Source organism: Motacilla alba, chromosome Z (assembly GCF_015832195.1).
Source record: "Motacilla alba alba isolate MOTALB_02 chromosome Z, Motacilla_alba_V1.0_pri, whole genome shotgun sequence".
NCBI lineage: Eukaryota > Metazoa > Chordata > Aves > Passeriformes > Motacillidae > Motacilla > Motacilla alba.
The window spans coordinates 71122765-71147553 of record NC_052046.1 but is presented as its reverse complement, the minus strand read 5'-3'; the positions used below and the strand labels follow the sequence as shown (position 1 = coordinate 71147553).

The window sequence follows — 24789 nt, the reverse complement described above, 5'->3', positions numbered from 1 at the left end:
GATATCAGCCTGATACTCCTATTCCCATAGCAACTCCTGCAAAACCATTGCTCCGGGGTGGATACAAAGGCAAGAACTCCACATGGAGAGCATTCAGCCACTGTACCTCCAGGCTGGAGGAAAATGCCAGCAGTCAAAATAGCAATAATGAGGCAAACATTTACCCAGGCTCCATAAGCAAAGGGAGGACAATGAGCTTGGGAACACAGTGTGTGCAAAATCCCACTTGTCCCACGGCACAAACATCCCCTGGGAAGCCCAGGGCTCTCAGCTCAAAGAAAGGGACCTGCCCATCGAGGCAGAGGGGTAATAATGTGAGTAAAGGATCATTTTTAGTAACCATTCCCTTTGCTTCTTCCCTCCCTCTCCTGTGATTTCAGCTCAGCAGAGGGTCCTCAACACAGGTGATCCCGGACATTGAAGGGGACTTAAGAAAAGACAGGGTGAGACTGCAGTGATGGGACAAGGGGGAGAGGGTTAAAATCAAAGAGAATGGGTTTAGAAGAGATTTTAGGAAATGAGATTTTAGGAAAAAGTTCCTGGCTGTGAGGGTGGTGAGGCACAGGTTTCCCAGAGAAAGTTGTGGCTGCCCCATCCCTCAAGGCCAGGTTGGACAGGGCTTGGAGCAACCTGGGATAGTGGAAAGTGTCTCTGCCCATGGCAGGGGGTTGGAACAAGATGACCCTGAGGGTTCCTTCCAACCAAAACCATTCTGTGATTTTATGATCCAGTCACATCCAGCCTGATACCTAAAGAGGGGGAGCTCAAATTCTTTCAAACCCACACAATCCTGACACTAAGCTGGATGGGAAAATGCAACTGCAGGAATCTAGAACTAACCCCAAGGTCTTCCATTATCACACCAGTGGTGTAATTATTATTAGTGATATATCACTGAGCAGCCCTTTCCTCTTTTAATTTAGAGAAAGCGCGGGTAAGCTGTGGGCTAGAACACATAATGTGCAAATTACTTGTAGGTCTTTCTGATTAAAAGTTTCCAGAGATCGTTGAAAAAATGTAGTGTCTGACAGCCCAAAATGCATCAATCCTATTTTTTCCCTGTAAACATAGGTTAAGGGAATAAGCATCTTAACAGAGAAATACAGTATTTCTCTACTTTTTGACTCCTAGAGAAAAAGGCATGAGCATCTAAAGCAATCAGGTGATCGAAGGTTTCATGTTGTTTCACAGCATACACATTCCTTTGAGATCCAACTCCAGAACAACCAAAAAACTGCCCAAACTGGGGGCAGGATCTGATTAAAACAACCAGATAGGGAAAAAAAAACCCAAAACAAGCCAACAACTATCTCACATCTCACCAAAAAAACCCCCTGTATTTATCAAAGGAAGATTCTGTGACAACACCACAAACATCACTTTGGGTTTTTGGAGGAGAATGAGGAAATACACCCAGCTCCAGATTTTTTTGGGTGAATATCCAGCTCCAGACAAGAACAGCCTCAGTGCTGAATCCAGCAGGTCATCAGATACTGGGGAATGCAATATTGCAACAGCTACGACAGAGCTGAGTTGGTAATCCAAACACCAGCCTGTCTCCATTTATCTTGATCTTCCCATACAGCCTGCAAAATTTCCTCATGTCTGTGTTTGGGTTCAGGAGGAGTCAGCAGAGCCTGGCAGCGTGCCCCTGACCTCTGATGGATGTTGGGCTGGGGCACATTCGAGGCATTTTTGGGGGGTGCTGTAGGCGCTAGACCTGTGTGAGCTAGGGCAAGTCACTCCCCATAACCTGCAAATCAAAAATTCCCTGTGAAGCACCGGGGGAAAGGCTGCAGGAGGGAAAAAATGAGGACTTTGCTCCCCGCCCAGAGCTGCCAAGTGCAGGACCAGTAACTTGTAGGGACCCACCTCCCGAGTAATACAAGTATAAAAAACACGCAAGAGGCGCAAACACTCTTAAAAAGTTTTTATTAATTTTCATTGTTTTTTTTTTTTTAAAAAAAACAAACCCGTCAGTGCAACAGTTCAGTATCCCCTTCCTATCCCCCATCAGTAAGCAGTAATTTTAAAATCAGGAAATACCGAGTGCTGAAGCCAATGGGTTAGCATTTTGCTATTATTTCCTTCTGTCAAACTCTGAAAAAGTCCTCTGTATAAATTAAACAATGAAAAAAATGTTATTTTCAATTCTATGTCATTACAGTCAACAGAATCATAATAATGCACCTAAAATGTGTGTCCACAATATATCAGGTATACATTTTTGGGAAAAGAAAAAAAGGAAAAAAATATGACATTCTAAGCTTGTTAAAAGGATAATGGTCCCATATTTTTTTTATTACAGGTTAGCAAAACAAAATCCAATGGATTACAATATTTACATGTTATTTGAAAAATTAAGTAGTGATAAAAGCATGTCACAATCATTGTTTCTTTTTTTTTTTTTTTTTTTTTTTCTTTTTCCTTTTTGGTAACCATTACAAACACCCAATCCAGGTATGGAACTGTTTAAATATATTTGAAATGAGGCCAATTAAAAAACAAATACAGACACAAAATGTGTACTTATACTTGTCCCTCCAATGTGTCTTTTTTATGATGTTCCCTCCCTATTAAAAAAAAAAAAAGAAACCAAACCAAAAAAACAAAAACATAAAAAACCAAAAAAAACAACAGAAAAATAGAAAGAATCCCCCTAACACACAATTGATGAATCCCCAAAAGCAAAACACCATGCTTCTCAAGTAGCACTTATTCCACAAATGCAACATTTTTGCCATCGCTTTTAAGTGAAGCTCCCCAGGACACAATTTCCTGGAAAGCTTCCTATTTCCCCCCTCCCCCTCCCCCAGATCCCCCCCAAAAAACAAAAAAAACAAACGAAGACACATGCATTTCTAAAACTAGGTTTCAGTCAAGTACTTTCTACTTTTTGGAAAGAAACTTTTTTTTCAGTTTTTTTTTTCTTTTCTCGTTTTTCTCTTTTTTTTCTTTTTTTTTTTTTTTTAATAATTTTAGTTTTTTTTTTTTTTCTCTTCTTTTTTTGTTCACAATCGGAACATACCATGGGCACCAGATCCTGTGTTGGCCGCTCAGGCAAAATCCCCAAATTGAGTTTAAATAGGCTTATCTACCCAAGGGGTAGTTGCAGGATCAGCCACTTAAGGTATGCAGGTTTCCTATCCATTCTACACTGCTCCCCTCATGCTAAAAAGCTAAGGAGGAGGGGAAAAAAACTCAGCAACTCCATCCACTGAATCGAGTTAAAAGTAGTTCTCCAGGCTCAATGTCGTGTGTAACCAACTCACCTCCGCTTGCAAAAAGATGTGTTAACAGACACCCCTCCCTCCCACCACACCAAAACAACAAAAAAAAACCAAAACAGAAATACAAACAAAAAAAAAAAAGGAACAACCAAAAACCCACGCACAAACCACAGACTGAATTTAAAAAAAAAAAAAAAAAAAGGAAAAAAAAAGGCAGCCAATCTCAACAAAAAATTACAGTTGTGAGACTGATAGATGTTAATATGACAAGCAACAGAACGGTTATGAGGACCCATGTGTTTGGCCCATGAGCTGCATAGCTGTGCTGTAAGTTTGGTTCTTTAGTTTTTTTTTTTTTAAAGTTAAAACTTCTTTGTTATCTCCATATGTTTAAAATTAACGAGGACAACGACGACGACGACAGCGACAACAAAAAAAAGGTTCTATTCACAAGATCTAGTCTCCTTTCCCTGTCCCCCACTCAAAAAGAAATACTCATTTTTACATGAGAAACTTAATTGTGCTGTATTTGTAACACCTCAGGCTGATAGAAAACAAAACGTGTGGCAAACAAAACTGCACAATCAGTCACATGAAATCTACCAAATACTAAAATTATAACTGAATACTAACAAACAGCTTACCTGGAATAAAGGATGACAATTCACAAACAGTTATCTAGGAATTAAAGTATCTCTCTCTTTTTTTTGTTTTTTTTTTTTACTAAAATAATTAAAAAAATCACAGTATTTTAAGAAATAAAACCCACACTGGGATTTTAAGCACAATTTGTTTTTCCTTTCTTTAAAACTTTTTTTTTTTTTCTTCCTCCATTCACCACCTTGCCCAGCAGTCTCTCTACATTTAACCACAACAACAACAGGTAGTACTGACAAATGCAGAGATCTCCCTTGGTTAATTCTGAGGTACTAGGAAACAGGTGACTGTTTTAAGCAAAGCAGTTTCTGTTTTGTTTTTTTTTTTTTTTTCTGTTTTCCTTTTTTTTTTTTTCCCTGTGGTTTTTTTTTCTTTTTCTTTTCCTTTTTTTTTTTTTTTTTTTTTTTTGTCTTTTCTAAAGCAGTTGCTTTCAGTCTGGAAAAGCGTTATGTATTAAAACTAGAAAAACGCACACAAACTTGTGCGTCCAAAAGTTGTCCCCCTACCACTTCTTCCACGCTCACGACGCTTCCACTCATAAAACAATCGAAGTCTCCACTGCAAAGCACGATGTGTAATGTAGGAAAAACACGGGGAGTTGCTTCATTAGTCCAAAGATGAGCATAACTTCCCATCGTCGGGGATCCAGGAGGATCCAGGAGGAAAACAAAGATGCAGTGATGTAATGGAGCCACTTATTCCATCACTTAAATAACTTTAATATACACACACTCACACAGGTACCAGTGCTTTGAAAATAGATCATTCAGTCCTAAAAGCAGCTTTATTTCTTCCTTCTGCCCGCCCTGCCCGCCCCGCCCAGCTCATCACTGTTCAAGTACTGTCGATTAGAACCACACCAAACGCTTATTCTCATTCGTTTTTGGCCTCCGGGGTGTCTAGGAGAGGTTGGTCAGCAGCCACCATGCTGACAGCTGTCTCCCCACCGTGGGAGTAGTCCAGCACCATGGTCTCGATGCCTTCCTTCTCTTCTGGCAGCGTGCTGGCCGTGTCCTCCACGTCCTCCTTGGGCTGGCTGTCCTCGCCGCTCCTGTGCTGGCTCTCGTTCAGCGCCCTGCAGGAAACAGGAACAGTCAGGGCACACGGCAAAGCCAGCCCGTGCCTGTCACATGAGGGGCAGCAGCAGACCACTCGCCAAAAAGGCAGCCACGCCACGCCACTGGCTCCAAAGGAAAGGCAGAGGAATGAAGTTGCTGGTGGGACAATCTAGCCTTGAAACTGAGTCTTTGTTTGTTCTGAGCTGGGACGGATTTGGGATCAGAAGGAAGAACTCAGACTGTGACACTTCAAGTTTATTCCCATCTCCCAGGTTCCTTGTAAACAAGACTTAGCAGGCACCAAAGGCACAGGAAAGGAGTGCTTTTCCCAAAGAGTTAATGAAATCCAATAAAACTTTTCATAGGCTGCAGCATTTCCAGTACTTATGCTCAGACTTACATTCTCTTAGGGTAAGAGAAGTTATTGTTTCTCATTCCATCACAGTTAACCCACAATATTGTATTCAGATGCTTCCCACATGTCAGCAGCCTTGAATGAAATCTACTCTTTGAACAAACTCTGGCTGGAAAAGAGGTCTCTGCTACCAATGAGATCTACATCAAAAGAAGGAAACAGACTGCTTCAGAGATTCCTATCTGTGGTGCCTATCATCCCACAGTGTGCAAGCTGCCCTAGAGAGGAAATATTTTTTTTAAAAAAATCAACAGCACACTTAGGGGAAGTTAATCCTGGCTAAGAGGCATTCGCCTAGGGACAATCTTAAGTTTTAGAACCGCAGTTAAACCTTACAGTTTACAGCCACTCTGGGCAGCAGAGTCAAAAAGAATGCACAGACATTAGGTGACTATCCAAAGACAAATTTGGTCTTCACAGAACTGTGTTGGCATTTACTGCAGCTTTTTGGGAGGGCAGGGATGAGGTGGGGGGAATACATAGAGGTCTACTGACACCTTTGGCTGCTTGGCAAGGGAACACAAACCAACTCACATGCCATGCCTCAGCACGTGCCGCTCCCACTCGGAGCCCTCGGTGAAGGATCGGCCGCAGAACTCGCACGGAAAGCGTTTCTCCGGAGCACTGCTGTCAGGAAACATCATGGGATCTGGAAAAAGACAGCAATGCCCATGAGCTCAGAAATGCCAGGGCAAGAAGGGAATTGTCACCACGGTGATCCTACACCAGACCTCTCTGCTGCACCTCTCACTCCAGAGAAGCGAAAGGACTTTCTTGTCAAATAACTGGGAAAATGCAGCTGATGAAAAGAAAAGTGACACTCTTAAGTCATAAATCCCATCCTAGGTCTTAAATCATCTCTGCAAGTAAGAGTAACAAGTTACTAGACCCTGCTCCTCTATTTCAACAAATGAAGAGACCGTGGAATTCAAATTCTGAACCAAAACTGCAGAGCTTAGGAAAGCAAAATCAAAAATCCTCATTCAAGTCCATCTATAATTCTGGAACTGGTAGTACAAATTTTAGGAAACACACGGATTTGGTAAATTTAACATGTGATTCTTGTAATAGATCATAAAGCCTCATGGATTAACTCCTGCATCTTAACTGCATAGGTGTTTCATGCTCATCCTAATCTTTAATACGAAGTGCTTGGGGCCTCATTTGCAGAAGTGTCAAGCACCTTGTAATGTGAGTGAAGTCACTGGCAGCTTAGGGAATGACATTCCAGAAAGCCAAGCTCCATGTGAACACAGCCTGCTCTGACAAAAGATGAAACATTTTCTCACAAATTAAGAAGATCACCGCACAAGCCATTGAAAATAATTGCATGAACTATCTCACTTGATTCTTTTGCTGGAAATGAGACAGCACCATCTGCTCAGAGCATTAATTCCTTAGCAGGGATTATCTTAAGCAAGAAATCAACAGAATGTCTTTCTGACTCCTCCTCAACTACATAATAAAAGAAAAGGGATTTTGCTTAATTTTGGTTCTGATCTCTGCTCACTTGATTTCTTCACTCTTAGACTTACTCTGTTCAGGATCAGCCTGTGAACTCAAAATTGCTCACATATCCCCTATTACCCACACCTAAGTCCTGCAAATGCATTTTTGTGACACACTTCTCACTAGTTAACCTTTACTTCAGTTTTATATGGAATGGTTCTTGACACAATTTTTTGGCCTCTTCCCGTGAAAGGGAAAAAAAAAATCCACTTTGTATTTCTTATTGTTGGGGGTTTATTTATTATGTGGTTAAATACCATAAAGCTGCTGTGTTGGGGAAGACCAGAATGCAAGCAAATGCCATCAGCTCAGTTTACATCTGGATTTTTAACACCTTAAGCATGGCACAAATGTACACACTCATTCCAACACACAGACTAGTCATGACACAGGGATAAATATTTTTGGTGGGTAATAGTTTTGGAAGCAAATGCTGCTGATGCTCTGTGTAAGAGTATAGCTATGGATGGGGCTTGGAGCCACCTGGGATAGTGGAAGGTGACCCTGACCATGGCAGAGACTGAGACTCTCAGCATGCTCTTTAAAGAGTTCTTCCAACCCCAGCCAGTCTATAATTTATACCTGCAAATCCCATTAGGTTTAGCAAGTGTTACTCTAGTAAGTCCACCACCTCTTCAGACAACGCTATCTTGCTCATCCTACTCCCCGGTAACTTTTGCCTCTAGGGATGTGAATTTGGGATGCTTCCCTGGAGGACTATCAGAAATGGCTCTTCTCTGGGTCCTGCAGAGGGGAGGTAACAGATTGCACACCTGACCTCTCTGTGGTTTTGCTCTGTCACACATGCAAACAGTCATGGACATTTAATTTTTGCCCATTATGGAAAAACACCTCTTGATCTGCTAAGATCAAGACATAAAGATCAGTAACAGCCTCTCTGAGACACAGTTCTACCTGGGAAAGCTGATCTTGGCATGGTCTATGCCAGACACTTCATTTTCCCCCACACATCTCCTTTTTTACTACATCCTTTACCACCCCTTCCTTTCCCATCCAAGAGTGCAGCTCAGCTCTGCTGCCCAGCTCTGCCTGTCCACATGGACAATGGCCTTTGCTTGGTCCAGCAGCCCACTTGAAGAAGCCACACGTTCTTATTTGCACCTTCAGTACTGCACAGAGCAGCTCAAGTCAAAAGTGGTGCATCCAGGGAAGAAATCCCGATTTTCCCAAAGCCAAAGACCTCAGACAGACAACTAGAGCACACAGAGGCACTGTCAGCAAATCCCACCTCCTGCTAACACCACAAAAAGCTAGAATTGCCAGATGCACCCCAGCAGCCCCCAGGATTGCACAGTTTGATGTGGTTCGAAAGCTGTGACAGCATTAGCCACTGTGACAGGCTCTGTTTGGAACCACAGGTCTGGCTTTCTGCTGCCAGGGCAAACCATTTCTGTATCAGAAGGATCTTCTGAAAATGTCTAGGGAGATGCCAGCATGCATCCTTCAGTTCCTGTCTCACTGGAGCATTTTTCAGAAATCTTGCACCTTAAGAGTGGTAATTCACACAACTTGCCTAGAAAAACGCAATCAATACAAGTGGATCTTTTCTGATATCCTTGTTGTAGTAAGTGGTTTCTGCATTTTCTACCTATTTTACTATAATCTATTACAAATGGTTAAGAGAGTGAAAAGGACAAAAGAAACCTGAAAAAAAAAAACAATGGTGAAACATCAACCCTACAGGCCAGAGAAGAAAGAAATGCTGCAAAGCAAACCTGAAAATATGCCTGATTTTTTTAGGCTGGTCATTCAAATAAGCATGCAGAAATCATTTTAGCCAGTCACAGATTAAAGAAAACAGAGACAGAGGTGAAAAAAAAAAAAAAAAAAAGTACAGCATCATCAAAACGCTGCCTTGCTTAACTCTGAAACATAAGGACAGCACATCTATTAACCCTTGCACATGTAATACTCCAGCATGGAAGGTGTTGTTTTTTTATAAGTATATTTTTCCCAGGGTGTAACCTAAAGCCAATTTAAACAATGAACTTCACCTTGGGCTGCCCCCCTGCCCGTGGCACATTCACAGGGATTTGTGAGGCTTGGCAGAGAGCACTTTCTTCTCCTTGGTCCGGGCACCACAGCCTCCAAGGTCACCTCAGCACCTGTGCCTGTGTGTAATGCTAAGGTAATCCTCACAAGGACAGCTTGACTCCTCACCCCCTGCTAGCTGTGGGTCTACACACGACATTAATCAGCCTGCTGCATCTGCAGCTGATGTGAACTGGAGCTTTAGTCAAATCATGGCACAGTCACTGTTCCAGCCACAGAGGAAGCCAAAAAGGGTCGGGGCTGTCCCTGAGGAATGATGAACTCTGAGATGCACACGTGGAACTGACATCCCTCCTCTGATTTTTCTGCTGCTCTACCTCTAAGACCTCGTACAAGGAATTTTTCATTAAAACATAAATGGTTTCCTATCCAATTGGGCTTGCATTCTCATTTAAGTTAAAAGCCACCACTAACTGCTCCTGAAGTCCTGCTGATAAGCACAAACTGAATTCATGCTGCAGGGACACAAAATAAAATCCAAGAGCTGGGGTCTTGCTATTAAAAGGTAAGCAGCATGATCTGAACACCCCTAGTTCTGTAAACTACCTGTGAATCCAGAAATGGGAATTTTTCAATGCCTGACAACATGCACAGAGACACCTTTTATTTATTTTTTTTTTTGTGAAAAGCTCTTGAGTGAGTTTGAAAGCTAAAAAATCAGGAGGAAAATGTTCACCAAACATGGTGGTGGACCTTTAGCTAAGGTACACAGAACTTGGCTATGTGGAGCTGTCAGCATCAAGAATTGGGTGGCCTGTCCTTCAAACCATGACAGGACTAAAGGTGTTAAAGAGCTGTTGCATTATATGATGCATTGTTGCACCAGAACAAAACACAGTTACACCAGATGTTGGAATAACTTGCCTTTCATGGGAGAAGGTTGTTGGAAAGGAAACCCTTCATTTAATTATCAGAGAACTTACTTTTTCTCTGCTGATCTGAATTCAACCAAACCAAAATTATATGGCCTAGCTTTGCTGAAGTCAGTGGGATTACTCTTCGATAGAAATTTAGGCACATATTTAAATATAAAAAGGTACAGACAGGTGGGCATGGATGTACTCTGGCTCTGGAGCTGCCAGCTGCAGCAAATGCAAACAGGACTGACTGTCAAAGAATGCTGGGCAGAGAGATAAATAACAGCCCATAAAGCAGCCTTCATCCCCCACTTGGGCAATGCCAAGTGAAAGCTGGAAACTGGTTACCAAAACAGAAAATCTGACAGGCCAGTAAAATACACTTACACAGTTTTCCAAGCCCTTATAGATGGTATCTGAACAGGCAGATTAGTCACAGATGCTATCTGTGCTTTCTCATAATATGTATTCTCTCTGAACAGACAAAAAACTTGCAAGGAGGATTAGAAACACAAGATTCCCACAGGAGCTGTGTCTTCAGGAAAGCCACATTCTGTTAGTATTTCTGCAGAGTGTGTGCTGTCCACTCAACAGCTGACCTGGCATGGTTGGGCTGGTGAGACAGGTTACAGTGCCCAAAAAAAATCCAACAGAAACCCCCCCAACACATCAAAGAGCTGCACTGACCTCTCTCTTGAGCCTTGGGGCTTAACTCTTCTTCTTTTTCTTCTTCATCACTGCTAGAGCTCTCTGTTTTCCCTTTCATTTGCTCCAACTGGTCCAAGTTAACCCGTCCAACCAGCTCAAAATTACGACTCACCTTTGAAAGAAACACTTCTGTTAGCACTCAGCACAATCACCAACCAGCCAGAAAAATGGCCAGAAATGCAGAGCAAAACCAAGTACACCCCAAAGCCTGCTCAGCTTGAGGTGACATGCAGTCCCCATAATCAAATTAACACTCATTTATTTCCAGGGGCAGTGATTCTTCCATTGCTGTTTATTCTGCATTTCTCATTTCTGTTTTTTGGTAATTAATGAGATTGGGTAAACCCCCTTCATTTCTTCATCCAAGAAATGTAAAACACCGAGTCGTATCCTCATTTTTATGGCATTATTCAACTGCTGTGATCAAACACTGCTACCACACATCCACACTGAAGGGAAACTCTCTGTGACGGGTTCATTCAGCTTTATTCATGAAAGGATGGTTCTTTTTTTCACTAAGCACATGGCTGCTGTGTGGCACATACACTCTCACTCATTAATAACAGATTAATTTTCATTACGCCCGGGCTGCAAAGTGCTTTGCAAACTGATACGCAGCATATAATGGGAACACTTCACCCAGCAGTCAAATTCAGCTAACCCTGGGGTGAAATGCACCAGCTACTTAACAGCTCACAGCAGCACTATGAAAGGAGCAGCTCAGGGCACAGGAGTCAGGAACTGCTCCACATCCAAGAGGAACAGTGGAGCAGCAGCCCAGATTTACAGCGGAGGCGGAGAGCGTGGAGCGTGACCAGGACACTAAGGCTAATACTTGCTGCATGACAAGCGCCCTCTGAGCTCATTGATCACTGCTGGGAAGGGTTTTGGATTCATCTTTCATGCAGAGAGACAGCCCTCCAGCAGCACAGGCACTGAGCCACGCAGGCGGAGGGGATGGAGACGGAGCAGTGAGTGCAGCACAATGCGTCCTGCAAGAGGCTGAATGAAATATCAACACCCACTGACTGCTCTTTACCCCGCTGCGGGAAAGGAAATGTGAATGATCCCAAGGAGGATGTGCAGCAGGCTGCAAGATACATCCAAATAGCTAAGTATCCTGAATATCAAGGTGTGAAGATTCCTAGTACTGGGTTACAGACAGCTGTGATCAGGTTCTCTAACTCAACACATCACCCACAGAGGTTTAAACAAACTAAGACCACATGCAGGGCACTTGATTCAACTCGGCTCACGTGAAGGAACTCTTTTTAAGGTGCACTATACAACCTGGGTAGTATCTGAGCCCAGAGCTTAAGACACAAATGGGAGAGGTATAATTTACCCCTCAAAAAAGGGGAAGCGACACCTAAAACTACCAGCACCACCTCTGCAGGACCAGATCAGAAGGGAGAGCTAAGTTGAGGGAATAATCATCCCAAACTGATGGACTGTGCCAAAAAAACCCAAGCAACACTTCCTCCTGGATACAGCAGGCACCAGGAGGTGTGGAGCTCCTTCTGTACCATTTGAATTGCAGAAGACTCTCCAGAAGTAATAAAGATGGCAGAGGAGCCTAGCATGCCAACATAAATTAACAAAGTTTGGCTTTATAAGATGGCCAAATATTTTTTGAGCAGGAAAACTGTGTTGGGTTTTTTTTTTTTTTTTTCCCTAGGACTTCTGCTGCTAATACCTTCCATATATATTTGGCTTTGAGGAAAAGTCATTCAGTCAATGAAGCTTTTAGTGAGGACCTTTAGTGGGCAGCTAAGCTCCAAGAGGGGAAGGCATATTGCTGCCTCCCCTGGAAACCTGCCAAGGAAGCACTCTAGGAAATATTCCAAAACACATCTCAGTTCTAGAACTTAAACATTTCTCAGCTACAGAAATTCAAAGCTAGCAGCCTGTGGAAAGCCTTTAATGACTTCTCAAAGACTGGACCCGATATGCTTTCAGGTAATCCACAGAAACTCCAAAATAGTCTTAACTGAGGACCTGGTTAGACTTGCTGTTTATCTTTCCCTTGTTAAAGGTAAAAGGGGATGTATAGACCTCTTTGTTATTAAAATATGCGTGGCATGTCATGCTGCTGAAGTTACCAGAGCAATCCTGTGTTTGGAATCTCCTGCCTTTCACAGGGGCTGAATCACACTGCCTCGGTATTGTTTCACAACTCTTTCCCCACCCCCCTTCAGATAAACCCAGCATACACAAGAGCCTTCTCCAGATTATCACACTCTGCATGCAGCAGTTTGCCAATTCTGATCAATCCGAACAGCTTCAGAAACGATTATTTTTCAGTTTCTGAAGGGGAAAAAAAAAAAAAAGATAAGAGAAAAATGAGAAAGAGAAGTGCAACATGGGATTAGTTGTCAGATTTGGGGAAGGCGAGGAAAAAACAACCCCAGTGTCAAGCTGACAAGTCAGACGTGCAAATAAACCAATCCAGTATTTGCAAAGACTAGATTGCCACAAATTAAAGCTAATCGGGTCCTACCTTGTGCTCATCTCGAAGGTGAGCATCCAGCTCCTCTGTGTGTTTGGTCTCATAGTAGCAGAGTTGGCATTTGTAAGGTTTCAGTTCATTGTGCTTCTCTATGTGCTGCTGCAAGCTCTCGTCACTGGAGCAGGTGAAGGTACACTTGTCACAGCGGAAAACAACTCCCTGCAGGTACTTGGACAGCTTGGAACGGCAGACTTCAATGGGAACGACCCTCTCCTCTGTGGGGACAGCACAACACTCACTCAACAACACCCGGAAAACAATCCTGCCTGCCAGGGCAGGGTTAATCTCCAAAAGCCACAAATGCAGGTGTCCTCAGTGACTGGTGATAGGGTGAAGAGGATGGGAATGGAAGGTTTTGGGCCAAGTGAGACTCCATCTACGAGTCAGAGGAGCAGAGCCTAGGAACACAAAACCAGCCATAAATCAGCCAAGACCAAAAGTTTGTTTTTGTTCAGTACTTGACAGCAGCTGGGAACTGCTTCTATAAAAGTAATAAACAGGGGAGCTGCAGGGTGTGCTTCCCAAAGCATCACACACTGCTGGCTCTGCATAAATTGGAGCTGGTGTCCTCACCACCACACCCTAACCTGCCCTCTGGGGACTGAGAAGGTGAGAAAGGCAGCACTTCTCCCTGGAAAAAGGCTGTGCAAGCTCAGCCAGCAGCAGAAACTTCCTGACGTACCCAGAGCTTTCAGAAAGCCCAAACTCTGCATGCATGATGTACTGAAAACGCTCTTGCTGAGTTTTTAAACTCTGCACTCCCTCTAACAAAGCAGTGATGTTTAACAGAGCAGCAATTAATTTCGGTCATTTGACACAGCCAGAATCTGATGTGCCTCAACACTCATCCACTGTGGTTCCCTCCACGCTGTGCACACCAGAGAAACCCCAAATCTGACCGTTCAGCTGAGGGTCACCAGCAGATCCTCATTAAGGCTTTTGTTACCCAAACTGGGAATTCTGAGCTAGAACACTTGAAACTTAGCACTGCTCCTCCTTATGCACTGCATACTAAAGGAGGGTTTTTTGATCCTCCTCATCCAGGCTCACCCCCAAGGACAGGAGAAAAAAAAAGAGGCCTGAATCTCTTATGGTAGACATGAAGGCTGAAGGAATGTGAGACGTGGCAGTGCACACATGGATCTGAGCCAACGGGCCCTTTCTTCTAGTGAGGAGGGTAAAATTACATCCAAAGACAACTACAGAAACACACACTCCCTTTACAGCAAGACCTTTTTTTCTACAGCTCAACAAAATATTCCATCCTGCCTAGCTTCTCCCTGAGCACAAAACTTATCTATCTGGTAACTTCCTCTTTTTGAAGTTTTCCCCAGGGCTATGCCTTGGAGAAACAAAACAAACAAACAAACGAACAAACAAACCCCCAAAACCTCAAACCAAAACAAAACAAAAAAAAAACCAAACCAAACCAAAAAAAAAAAAAAAAAAAAAACCAAACAAAAAACCCCCAAAAACCCAAAAAACCCAAAAAAACCCAAACACCCAAAGACTTATGATTCTTTTCTACACCAAGAGCAGCTTCTCTGACTATAAAGAAACCAAATAGTGGCCACTCAGGGTGGAAACAGGGGAGGGGAGAATAGGGTTTAAGACACAGCAGAATTCAAGGCTGTGCTGCTGAGATCACTTAGAAAAACTTTTTACAAGGTTGTTGCAGCTGCGTGCTTTTGGACTCTCAGAAGTGAGTGACACAGCCGGTTTCAGAAGTGAAAAAGCCAAGGGAAGTTTTCAAAAACAGACATACCAATTTAAAATATTTTAACATTCACTTTTCCTCTAACAGCTGGCACAGATTAAAAATGCTAAAACATGTGATGGTATAAAACTTTAAATCTGCCAGCCTGAAGTAAAGCAGCATTCTCTTATTCACATGAACAAAACCCATTACCTCACAACCACATACACAGAGCCCCCAAATCAAAGGCAACACAGTAAGAGAAGAGCAAAATGGACACAAATATCAACTCTAGATTGAAAGATTTCAATTTCAGGGGATGATTTATAACTTTTACATGATGTACTCAAGTCAGTGAGCTTCCTCCAAGCTATGATTTTGGAACTTGCAGAGCTACCTGGACCCGGAATGTTACAATTCTTAAGGTGATGCTCTCACCTCCAGCTTGCCCCTGCAAAGCCCTGTTTATTTAATTACTCATTTAGAATGCACTTATCATGTCTGGACAACCAACACAATTGCAGCAAACCATAAAGCCCCACAAAAAAAGTTGAAGAGGTAGCTTCTTTACTCCTGTTAGACTTCTTCAAAGTTCCATCTGTCTCTAATCAAAGACTAATGTAGACACCTCATAAAAAGATGTCCCAACTTGTGGAACAACTTTGCAAGAGCGGTAATTAAAAAATTAACAACAAAACAAACACCTAACAAAAGCATCATCTTGGTTTAGAGAAATCCAATCCTTCCACTAGGCTGGAATATTCAGGCTAATTGTATCAGGGAATTAACTGAAAGGACATTAATGACTAACTATTCTCAGTACTGTAACTCAAAGCAGACATACATTTTTTGGCTCAAGGCACAAGAGAGCTCAGGACTCTATTAGTCCTTAGCTGTAAGGAGAAATCTTTGTTCAGCAACTCAAAGCATAAATAACTCAATGCCTTCCCTCAAAGGTAAACGAAAAAAAACAAAAAAAACCCCAAAAAAACAAACAAACAAAAAAAAAACCAACAAAAAAAAGGCAGTCCTACACATATTCTGCCTGGAAATCCAAACTACACTAATAGAACAAGTAGTATTTGGACTCCAGTAGTCAAAAGCAAGCATTGCACAAGGGTTCTGCATGTATCTGTGAAGTTGTACGTACAATGGAAAATGCCAGAAAAAAGCATGTGCAAGGAACAAGTGCGAGGAACCAGGATCTGTAGCAAGGAAGCCTCTGGGGAGGTGGGTAAATTTGAAAATTTACCTTAAAGGTTACTATTCAAAACATATGGGTGTTATTCTCTTATATGGAAGAAGAAAATCACTAGGTCCTTTAAAGGAAGGATAAGGAAGAAAAAATGCCCAAGGATTTACAAGTACAGCCAACAGTGACCTTGGTAAGTTGGATTCAGCCCTGGAAAACCACCAACATACTTCAAAATGCATGAGGGGAATGCTACTGGAGAGGATAACATCAGGAGAAAAGGTGGTCAGGCATTGGAAGGGGCTGCCCAGGGAGGTCTGGAGTCCCCATCCCTGGAGGTGTCCAAGGAGCACCTGGAGGTGCCACTCAGAGCTCAGGGCTGGAGACAAGGTGGGAATTGGCCACAGGATGGACTCGATGGTCTCAGAGCTGTTTTTCAACCTAAGTGATTCTGTGGCACATTGATTGTATTGTCCAGCATAAATTGAAGGTTAACATGCTGCTAGATCAGGAATTCCCTGTCTGCTCTTGCCTGTCATGAAGACCAGGAAGAACCAGAGAGCCAAACCTCTCCTCACTGACCTGCAGCAGCCTCTGGCTGTGTCAGCCAGAGGGACAGGACACCTGGAAAGAGTCCATGCTCCATCTGTACCCACAGGAGAGAGGCTGAACTGGTCAGGGGGAGGTGATACATGAGAGATCTTGGAACCTCTTCTTCTTCATAGAAAGCAAATTCCTTGCCTTATATTTTTTTTCTTACCAGGCATTCAGGCTTCTAGCTGATACTGCTCCACCCTGTGAAATTCAGCCTCTGTGGCCACTCATTAGGAGGCAAATATATTCTCCATTTCAAGCACATGCTGTTTCACCAAGGATTAGGGGTGCAGCAACTTGGAAGTAATGTAAGAGTCATGCATCTGTAAACATGCCTTTTGCACAAAAGGAACATTAACTGTGAACGGATCGAATCCTTCACTCCTGATTTTACATACTGCACCACTCCATCTATCTCAAAACTAATTTTCTTGGGCCGCAGCTCAGGGTTATGCCCTTGCTTTGCCAATGCAATGGCCATAAAACAGGAAGGCTATCTCAGACTACATTGACTATCCCTCAGTCTCTTTTTCAGTGCACATTAAATCTTGTCAAAACCATCTGCTTCAGCTGCCACACAATTAAACACAACAGTAGAGGGCTGTTTTTTAGCTGGATGTATGCACAAGAAATCACTCTTAAGTATGAACCCTGGATACGTGATGTCAAAGAAAACCCTTTTGTGGCCTCTGAGACTCTTTAACAGCTATAATCCCATTTGCTTTAACACTTCTTTTACTCTGTTTTTTCCTCCCCACAGCCCTGTGGTGTGTAGACCATTATGTCCTTTTGCCATAAGGTTTGTTCCAGCAGCAAAAACTCTTTGAAGTTGGTTTGTGCAACTGAAGGAAGTTCCACAGAAGAAAAGATCCACAGTTTCACTCACCCAGGAGGTGACAACCTCCTTTCAACTGGTCAGAAACAGCTCTGCACAAGCAGTAGAGCTGCTTGAGCTCATGAAGTGCTCTTCCACTTCTGCAACTGGACATTCCCAACACCAAACCTGAGCATGATGGAAAATACCCTAAGCCCATCCAGTTCCCTCTGTTTTAAAGGTCTGGCATTGTCTGCTGGAGCCCTGGCATGGCCAAAAAATGGAGAAAACCCGGCAAAATCTGACACCTTCAAGGGCAGGAAGTAAAACCCAAAGCATCAGCCAAACCCTTGCAACCAAATATGTCAGCTTTGTAATGTGCTTTCTGAATCACTGACAGGTCATTTCCCCAGATGTTCCCTCAGAGCAGCCCTGCTAGCAGAAACAAATCTGAATTCTGCCAAGCTCACTGAGCTGGTACAAGAAGAACTTCAAGCTACCAGCACTGAGAAGTGGTATACTACAAGGAATTACGACAGCACTTGTCACACCAGAATCTCCTCCAGGAAAAAGATGGCATACAAAACCTGTGTTTGCTCACCACCAGTACCCCACTGTGAATCTCTGCCCAACCTGCACACAGGCAGAGTGCCATCCCAACACATGGGTTTGGATTTCGGCAGCCAACAGACCATCCACAAGCATCAAGCGTGATAGCTGTGGGCAGGAATCCCAGCCCAGAGAGACCAAACTGCTGTCTCTTCTGAGCTACCAAGCCCACAGTTAATAGAATATAGAAATCCCTACTCCCACTCTAGCAGGCTTAAAAAAATAATAGTTTAAAAATGGAGAGGTGTAGACAGAAAAGGAGCCTTACAGTAAAGGGAAAAACGAGATAATTATTTTGTTCCTAAGAACACGGAGGAGAAAACACTCAAGGAATTTATCAAGGGATATTTTGAGGCCTCTATGGTAAGCTGATAAACCTTTTGGGTGACTTTATGATAGCAAGGCCTTTAAGATAACAGGGACATGGGCAGGGCACAACTCTGGCCTAGATCAAAGTTGCAAATTAGGGCAAAACTTTCTTAACACGTGTTTGATGGTTTTCCAGCTCCCTCGAGGAAAACCTAAAAAATTATCTCAAATCTGCCCTGTTTCATCACTAGCAAACTTTGAATTTTAGAAGAAATGAATCAGATGCATCTTATAGAAATGAAACAAAAAGACAATCAAGGGCTAGTGACTCCTTTGACACATTTGTCCTCACGTACAGAGAGAGGAAAAATTTAATGAAACCAGACTGAAATATCGAATGAAACCAGACCAGGGCCCTGTCCAGCAATCCCCTCACTGGACACAGACATGGACACGGACTTTTTTACCTCTGTGCAGAACTATGTGGTCGATCATGTTGCGTTTGTATTTGGTGTGGTAGAGACAGAGAGGGCAGCGAAGGTCTTTGGGTCCTTCCTCGGGGACTGCCGAATGCCCGGCCTCCACGTGCATAGTAAAAGCAGATCTGTGAGAGAGGAGGGAGACAATGGCAGCAGTCAGGAGGGGAGCAGAGAGGTGCCACAGCTCTCTATAAGGGATGTGTGGTGTAAAAAGGTGCAGATGCCACTCAGCCCTGTCCGCACGGCCCCGCAGCGGGGCTGCTCACATGAGCGACACGTGAGCAGAGGAATCTGCAGGCTCCTAACCTCAAAGCAACAAACGCTCGTTGTGACAAGATACTCTGCTGCATGGGCTGCTCCATACAGTCACATTGCTACAGTCAAGATAGCAAAAGAATTCCCATCGTCCGTGCTCATTATCTGTCTTCAAGCTGAAACGTTCAGTGCGCTTTCTCCGGCGAAGGTTGAATTTTTAGCAAGTTGAACAAAATCTGTCAACTGTTCTGGACTTGTAGAGGGGAGGACAAACTTATTTCAGGCAGAAGACATCCTTAACCATCTTGATCTAACCAGCTAAACTGTTTAGATTGTGGGTACCAAAGGCATTTGTTTTCACAGCGAGCTTGGCACTGAGTTGTTTAACTTCCAGAGCATCAGCTGTAATGATCTGAAAACCCAAGAACTCAGAATACAGTACTTATTACTGTGGAAGAATGAATGAATACTTCACAGCAATTTTGAACCAAAAATTTCATGCTGGCATTACAATGGCTGCATACTTAGAAGTTGCAAGAGATACGCATTACAGAAGAAATTAACTGTACATCCATTTAACCACAAGCCCAACTACTGAAATCAAGAGCTGTCTCAAAACTTGGGGCACTTGGTTACTTTTTCCTAAAGCAGTGATACACCTTGCAAAAGCTAAGGGGCTTGACACGTTAAACTAGAGTAAAAAGGGGCTTTGGACCCAATCGAAACTGAATTCTGCAGTTATATTTCTATCAACTTTAGTCACTGCTCTCATGCTCTTAAGTTTCTAGGGTGGCTTGAAGAGGGGATTAGTATTTTTGTTTTTGTTTTTTTTTCCTTCTTCCTCCCCTTTTGTAAGACAGAAAATACACTGCCATGAACGTGTTTAAACGCTGCCAGATTTATTTCATAACATCAAGGTGAAAGAAAACGGTACTTGAAAGACACAGACAGATTGGACCTGTAAATTTCTGGTAGTATTTAAGAGCAATCAGGGTACTAAACATCAGCAGGAAATTTTAACATGAGGAGAGCAAAGATGAAGCAACAAAGAGTAGACCCAGTGCTTGCATGTGGATTGTCTCAGGTTTGTGCTCAACATTTTCTTCAACAGAACTCCTTCCCTTGATCCAGTCCTACTGTTTACTGTCACTCTTAACATGTTTAAGACCTCAAATGTCAGCTCAGGGCATTACGCTCAAGGGCCCAGCACGTCAGGAGGAAATTATGAACTGCACAGGTGCCTTTTTCTCTTTTCTTACAGAAGAGCAGCTAAAAACACACAAACAAACAAACACACAAGGCATGGAGCCTTTAAATTTAAATAATTGGATTTTCTGAAATGTCTCTGTATGCTATCAGATATGCCAGAGAATAGCACCTTTCTATCATTTAAGCTAGAAAGACTGGGGGGGGAATAAAATTACATGAGAAGGGTTTCTTCAGTAAGGTGAAATAAATTCCCCTGTCACTGCTGGACACTTCATTGTCCCATGTTTCATGCTGGTTGCATGTGGAAATTGCATTATTTCTGCAGAGAAAATTTTCACATGTAAGGACAAAGGGATTATGAAACGATAGTTTTTGATTCTCAGAGAATCTCAGAGAAGTAAGGAGGGGTGCAGCAGACTGCCACACTAGACTTCCAGAGGGCAGACTGTGGCCTGGTTAGGGGACTGGTTGAGAGAGTCCCTTGGGAGGGCATCCTGGAGGACAAAGGAATCCAGGAACACTGGATGTTCTCCAAGGAGAAAATCCTAAAGGTGCAAGAGCAGATTGAATCCATGTGCCAACAGAGAGATGTGTCTGACTCAGGGAAAAGTGGAGAGTTTATGACTTTTGCAAGAAGGATCATGCCAAGCAGACAACGGGGATGTTGTGAACCTGTCGGCCTCAAGTTGCACCAGAGGAGATTTGGATTGAATGTAGGGAAAAATTCCTTCCCAGAAAGGGTTGTCAGGCATGGGAACAGGCTGCCCAGAGAAGTGGTTGAGTCACCAGCCCTGGAGGGATTTCGATGATGTGCAGATGTGTCACTAAGATTTAAAGCTGGGCTTGGCAGTGCTGGGCTAATGGTTAACTCGATGATCTTAAGGGTCTTTTCCATCCTAAACAATTCCATGATTCTGAAACCTACTGCAACTGTGCTGTTGTCTGCGCTGCAGCAGATGGTACCGGCTGTTGTAGGAGAGAAGAAAATGGATTACATGGATGCTGCTGTGATCTGGCATGGCATTTCCTACGCTCCTGTCCCTGGTCAGCAGTGGCCATGCTCTTGTTAGCCATCAAAGACCTCAGAAGTCTTTTCAGGCGCTGAAAAAAAAACTCCTTACGAGTTCAGTTCACCTGTTTAGCACAGTACTTACTTAAAGCCTGTGTAAAAGGAACAATCTTTGCACTTGAAGAGCTTCTTCCCTCCGTGCTTGTCGCGGTAGTGGCGCCGGATGCTCTGGATGTAACCCGAAGAGAATTCGCAAAATTCACAGTTAAGGATGGCTTCTGCTTTTTCCACTCCTGCAGCACTCCCAGAAAGTGGGATTGGGCTGATGTTGTTGTTGTTCCTGGCCAAAGCTGCAGACTGGTAGTGGTTCAACTGCTGCTGAACATCAGGAGGCTCCGAGTATGAAGAGTCTGCAGGGAAACAGAGCGGAGCTGTTATTACAGGTGGATCAACAAATCTAAAAAAGGTTTGATGATGCCTGCTCCAGAACCTACTGGCTTTTGGAGGGGGTTGATCAAGCTGTTGGTTATGAAACTAATCCTGCTTTCTGAAGGGATTAAGAGGTGCAGCACTTCTTAATCTAATTTAATGTGCATTCTACAATTTATAAGGTGAGAAATATAAATGACGCTTTTTTAGATCTGATTCAGGGAGAAACATTCACTGACACACTTAAATTAAAGTAGTCTAAAAAAGAAGCTTGATTTTAAGACACTTAAATTTTGAAGGTAAAGCCCTTTAATCATACTGCCAAATGTTTTTATGTGTTTGGCACATAAATCAGACCAGATCCTCTCAAATATCCTATGCCAGTTCACACAAGGTAAAGATCTGACACAGAGTACATGTAAATAATCTATCTATGTGGAAAAAAAAAGAAGGAAAAAAGAAAAAAAAACGGATACTCTTCCCTACTCATGCTGATGATGTTAGAAATTAAATCATCATTGAAAATAAAGATGTTTAATCATAAATTCCAGTAAAGCAAACTTTAAAACTGCTGCTTTGCCATACTGAGAAAAGAGATCTCCAAAGACACATCCCTTCTACAAGCCAGCAGAACTCTGCCACACCATTTTAATGGCATGTGGAGGAACAGAGTCCAGAGATGTCTCAGTACTGAAACTGAAAGCTGTAACATGTTGGTTGGATACCCCAAAAAAGGAGTGTGGGGGGAGGGAGGGTGGTGTTGAACCTTTCCCAACACACTGCTTGAATGTGGAGGTTAGGAATCCATCTGCTTTGTTCTACATAACCCACAGCTGCCCATGAATGGCACAAATCAAAGCAGATGAATAAAGCACAGATGAATTTCAGTGCAATTTTCCTGAATAGAAGACAAAAGGCTCTTTTCCTAGGCTTTCTAGAAGGGGGAAGAAAAGCTAGGGGAGGGGGGAGGTGGGAGGGAAGTCAGGACACAAACTGTACTAGCCACCTCCTGCTTTGATGTGTACTTCATTTTCCAAAGCTGAATTCCCCAAGGCTAGATATATAAGAATTCCCTAACAGACACACACTTGTGGGAACTTAACACCATCCATTTCAACCAATTAGTATGGGGAAACAAAAGGCAAACAGGCCTATACAAAACTGAGTGTGGGGACTTCTCCACCTGTCTTCAAAAGAGCAAAATGCTTGCTTTCTTTTCCCACTACCACAGGCGGGGGTTACACATGCCCAAGAAATGAGTAACAAATAATGACAATAAAAAAACCAAACCAAACCCTGAAACAAAACAGACACAGCAGGTAAATGTCTCCAGGCTCCCCTGGCTTCACCACCAGGTGTACATAGCAAAGGGAAAGGCAGAGACATGAAAGATTCTGGTAAAATGAATGGAATTTGAGTTTGTTTTTCTTATCCAAGCCCCATCAGCTGAGTGAGGCTGGATTACAACGCAGCATTTATCATCCCTTGCTTCCACCACTTTCACAGCACGTTTGTTCTCCAGGACGGCTCACAGTGAGCTCCACCTGTTCAAATGTCAAGGCTTTCCTTCCCTTGTGTCTGAAGCAGGCTCCCCACATCCTTTACTCTGGCACAGGACAGCCCTGAGGAGCTGCAAACCCTCTGCAGAGGTCTCTCTTCTCTCAAAGGCAGCAACTGTGTCCTCACCCTCCTTTGGAACAGAACCTTGAGGGCTCAGACGGGATTTGCTGACTCACTTCTCTGGGCTACCAGGTTCAGTGATTCCAAAAGCTCAAAACACAGTTAGACAGATCTCCTGGCAAGGGCAAGGCAGCCTAAAAAGAAAGTTCATAGCATTTGAAACAGGGGTGGGTTTTTCTTTTTGTTGTTTCTTTCTTTTTTTCTTTTTTCTTTTTCTTTTTTTAATGTGTTCTAGTCAAATTACTCTTAGGGTATTGAAGTCTACTTTGTGGCTCACTTGTTCCCCTCCTCAGGAAGAAAGGATCAAAAATTTCCACCACATCACCAATGTTCCTGGCCACAGTCCCAGAGATATCCATGGCTAAGAAAGCTACAGGTCTAAAAACCATTCTTTTCAGGAGAAGGAAGTTCTGCTGTTGTCTGCAAGATCTACTGTACTTCAGATGTTTTTACTCCTCCTATCATCTGGTGTCTATTATTCCAGCTTTCCGACTTTCCATCGGTTATTTACACAGCCCTGTGGAATCTGGTATGTGAAAACTGCAGAGGCAGATAGTTCCATGTCAATTCCCACACACAAAACCAGAAAAAAAAAAGCACATCAAGTAGCTTTCCCTGTCATCATCAATAGCCAGAAGAAAATTCTACCTTTCACACAGGCCACCCCACGGTTTTTAGTATATTGCTTCATTACACTTGAAAGAGTCATGACATTTAAAGGAATTTAAAAAAGCCATCTGAAGAGTTTTTTTCAGTGAGTTGTACCCTTGAACAATGGCAGCATGCAGGGCCTAGTGTACTCCTTGCCTTTTCCCTTGCCAAATTCTTTCATTACACTTGCTTCAAGCTTGCTGCGGCGCAAGATTTAGCACTTCCTGGAGGAAAACACTCAGGATTAATGCAAGTGCATAGGGCTTCTGATGGTGTCTGAGAACCAGCTTGCCAGACAGTTCTCCCGGCATGAAGGTGCAGCCCAGCTCCACCAAGAACGCCCTGGACAGAGCCCAAAGGTGACTGAAGGCAGGGGAAGTTTTCCACTGGGTTTCAGTGAGCCCCACACCTTCATTTGCCCACTCCAAAACCAGCAGCAGCTGACCTGAGCCTGCCTCCTGAGATGCATTCTGGCACACAGAATGCAAACTGCCAGCGAATGAGAAACAGCGGATGGGGGTGAGCTTTTGGATATTTTTTAAAATTTTATTTTTTCAAAAGCAGCGTCTTAGAGAAGGGCCAGAGGATGCATATCTACAATCACAGAGCACTGCTTTAAAAACGTCATTTTTCCTTGCTCTATTCCTGCTGGAAGAGTGGGCTGATGTTCCAGACACTTTTTGGAGGTGTTGTCCCAACAACAGGATGCCAGGCTGGAGGATGAAGGAGGAAAGGAGCAGAGCTTTTCCTCCAGAACTGACCCAAAAACTGAGTCGTGGCCTTACACAATGCAAGTTCCACCTCTTCTTTTTCCTGCACCCCCAAGCACAAAGGGCTGGGTGCACTC

The 24789-nt window shown here is 43.2% G+C and overlaps 1 protein-coding gene across 7 annotated transcripts in view; it reads right to left on the bottom strand.

Annotated features, from left to right (window-relative positions):
* Nucleotides 1-2904: 2904 nt before the first annotated feature.
* Nucleotides 2905-24789, bottom strand: part of ZNF462 (zinc finger protein 462) — a 90026-nt gene continuing 68141 nt past the window's right edge. For all 7 annotated transcript variants that reach the window (XM_038123573.1, XM_038123569.1, XM_038123568.1 and 4 more), the window contains 6 exons: nucleotides 21328-21592; nucleotides 18698-18834; nucleotides 13008-13231; nucleotides 10487-10619; nucleotides 5895-6009; nucleotides 2905-4962 (listed from right to left, as the gene is read on the bottom strand). In XM_038123573.1, the coding sequence (XP_037979501.1) occupies nucleotides 4761-4962; nucleotides 5895-6009; nucleotides 10487-10619; nucleotides 13008-13231; nucleotides 18698-18834; nucleotides 21328-21592 (1076 nt within the window). In that variant the 3' untranslated portion in view covers nucleotides 2905-4760. The remainder of the gene's footprint in view (nucleotides 4963-5894; nucleotides 6010-10486; nucleotides 10620-13007; nucleotides 13232-18697; nucleotides 18835-21327; nucleotides 21593-24789) is intronic.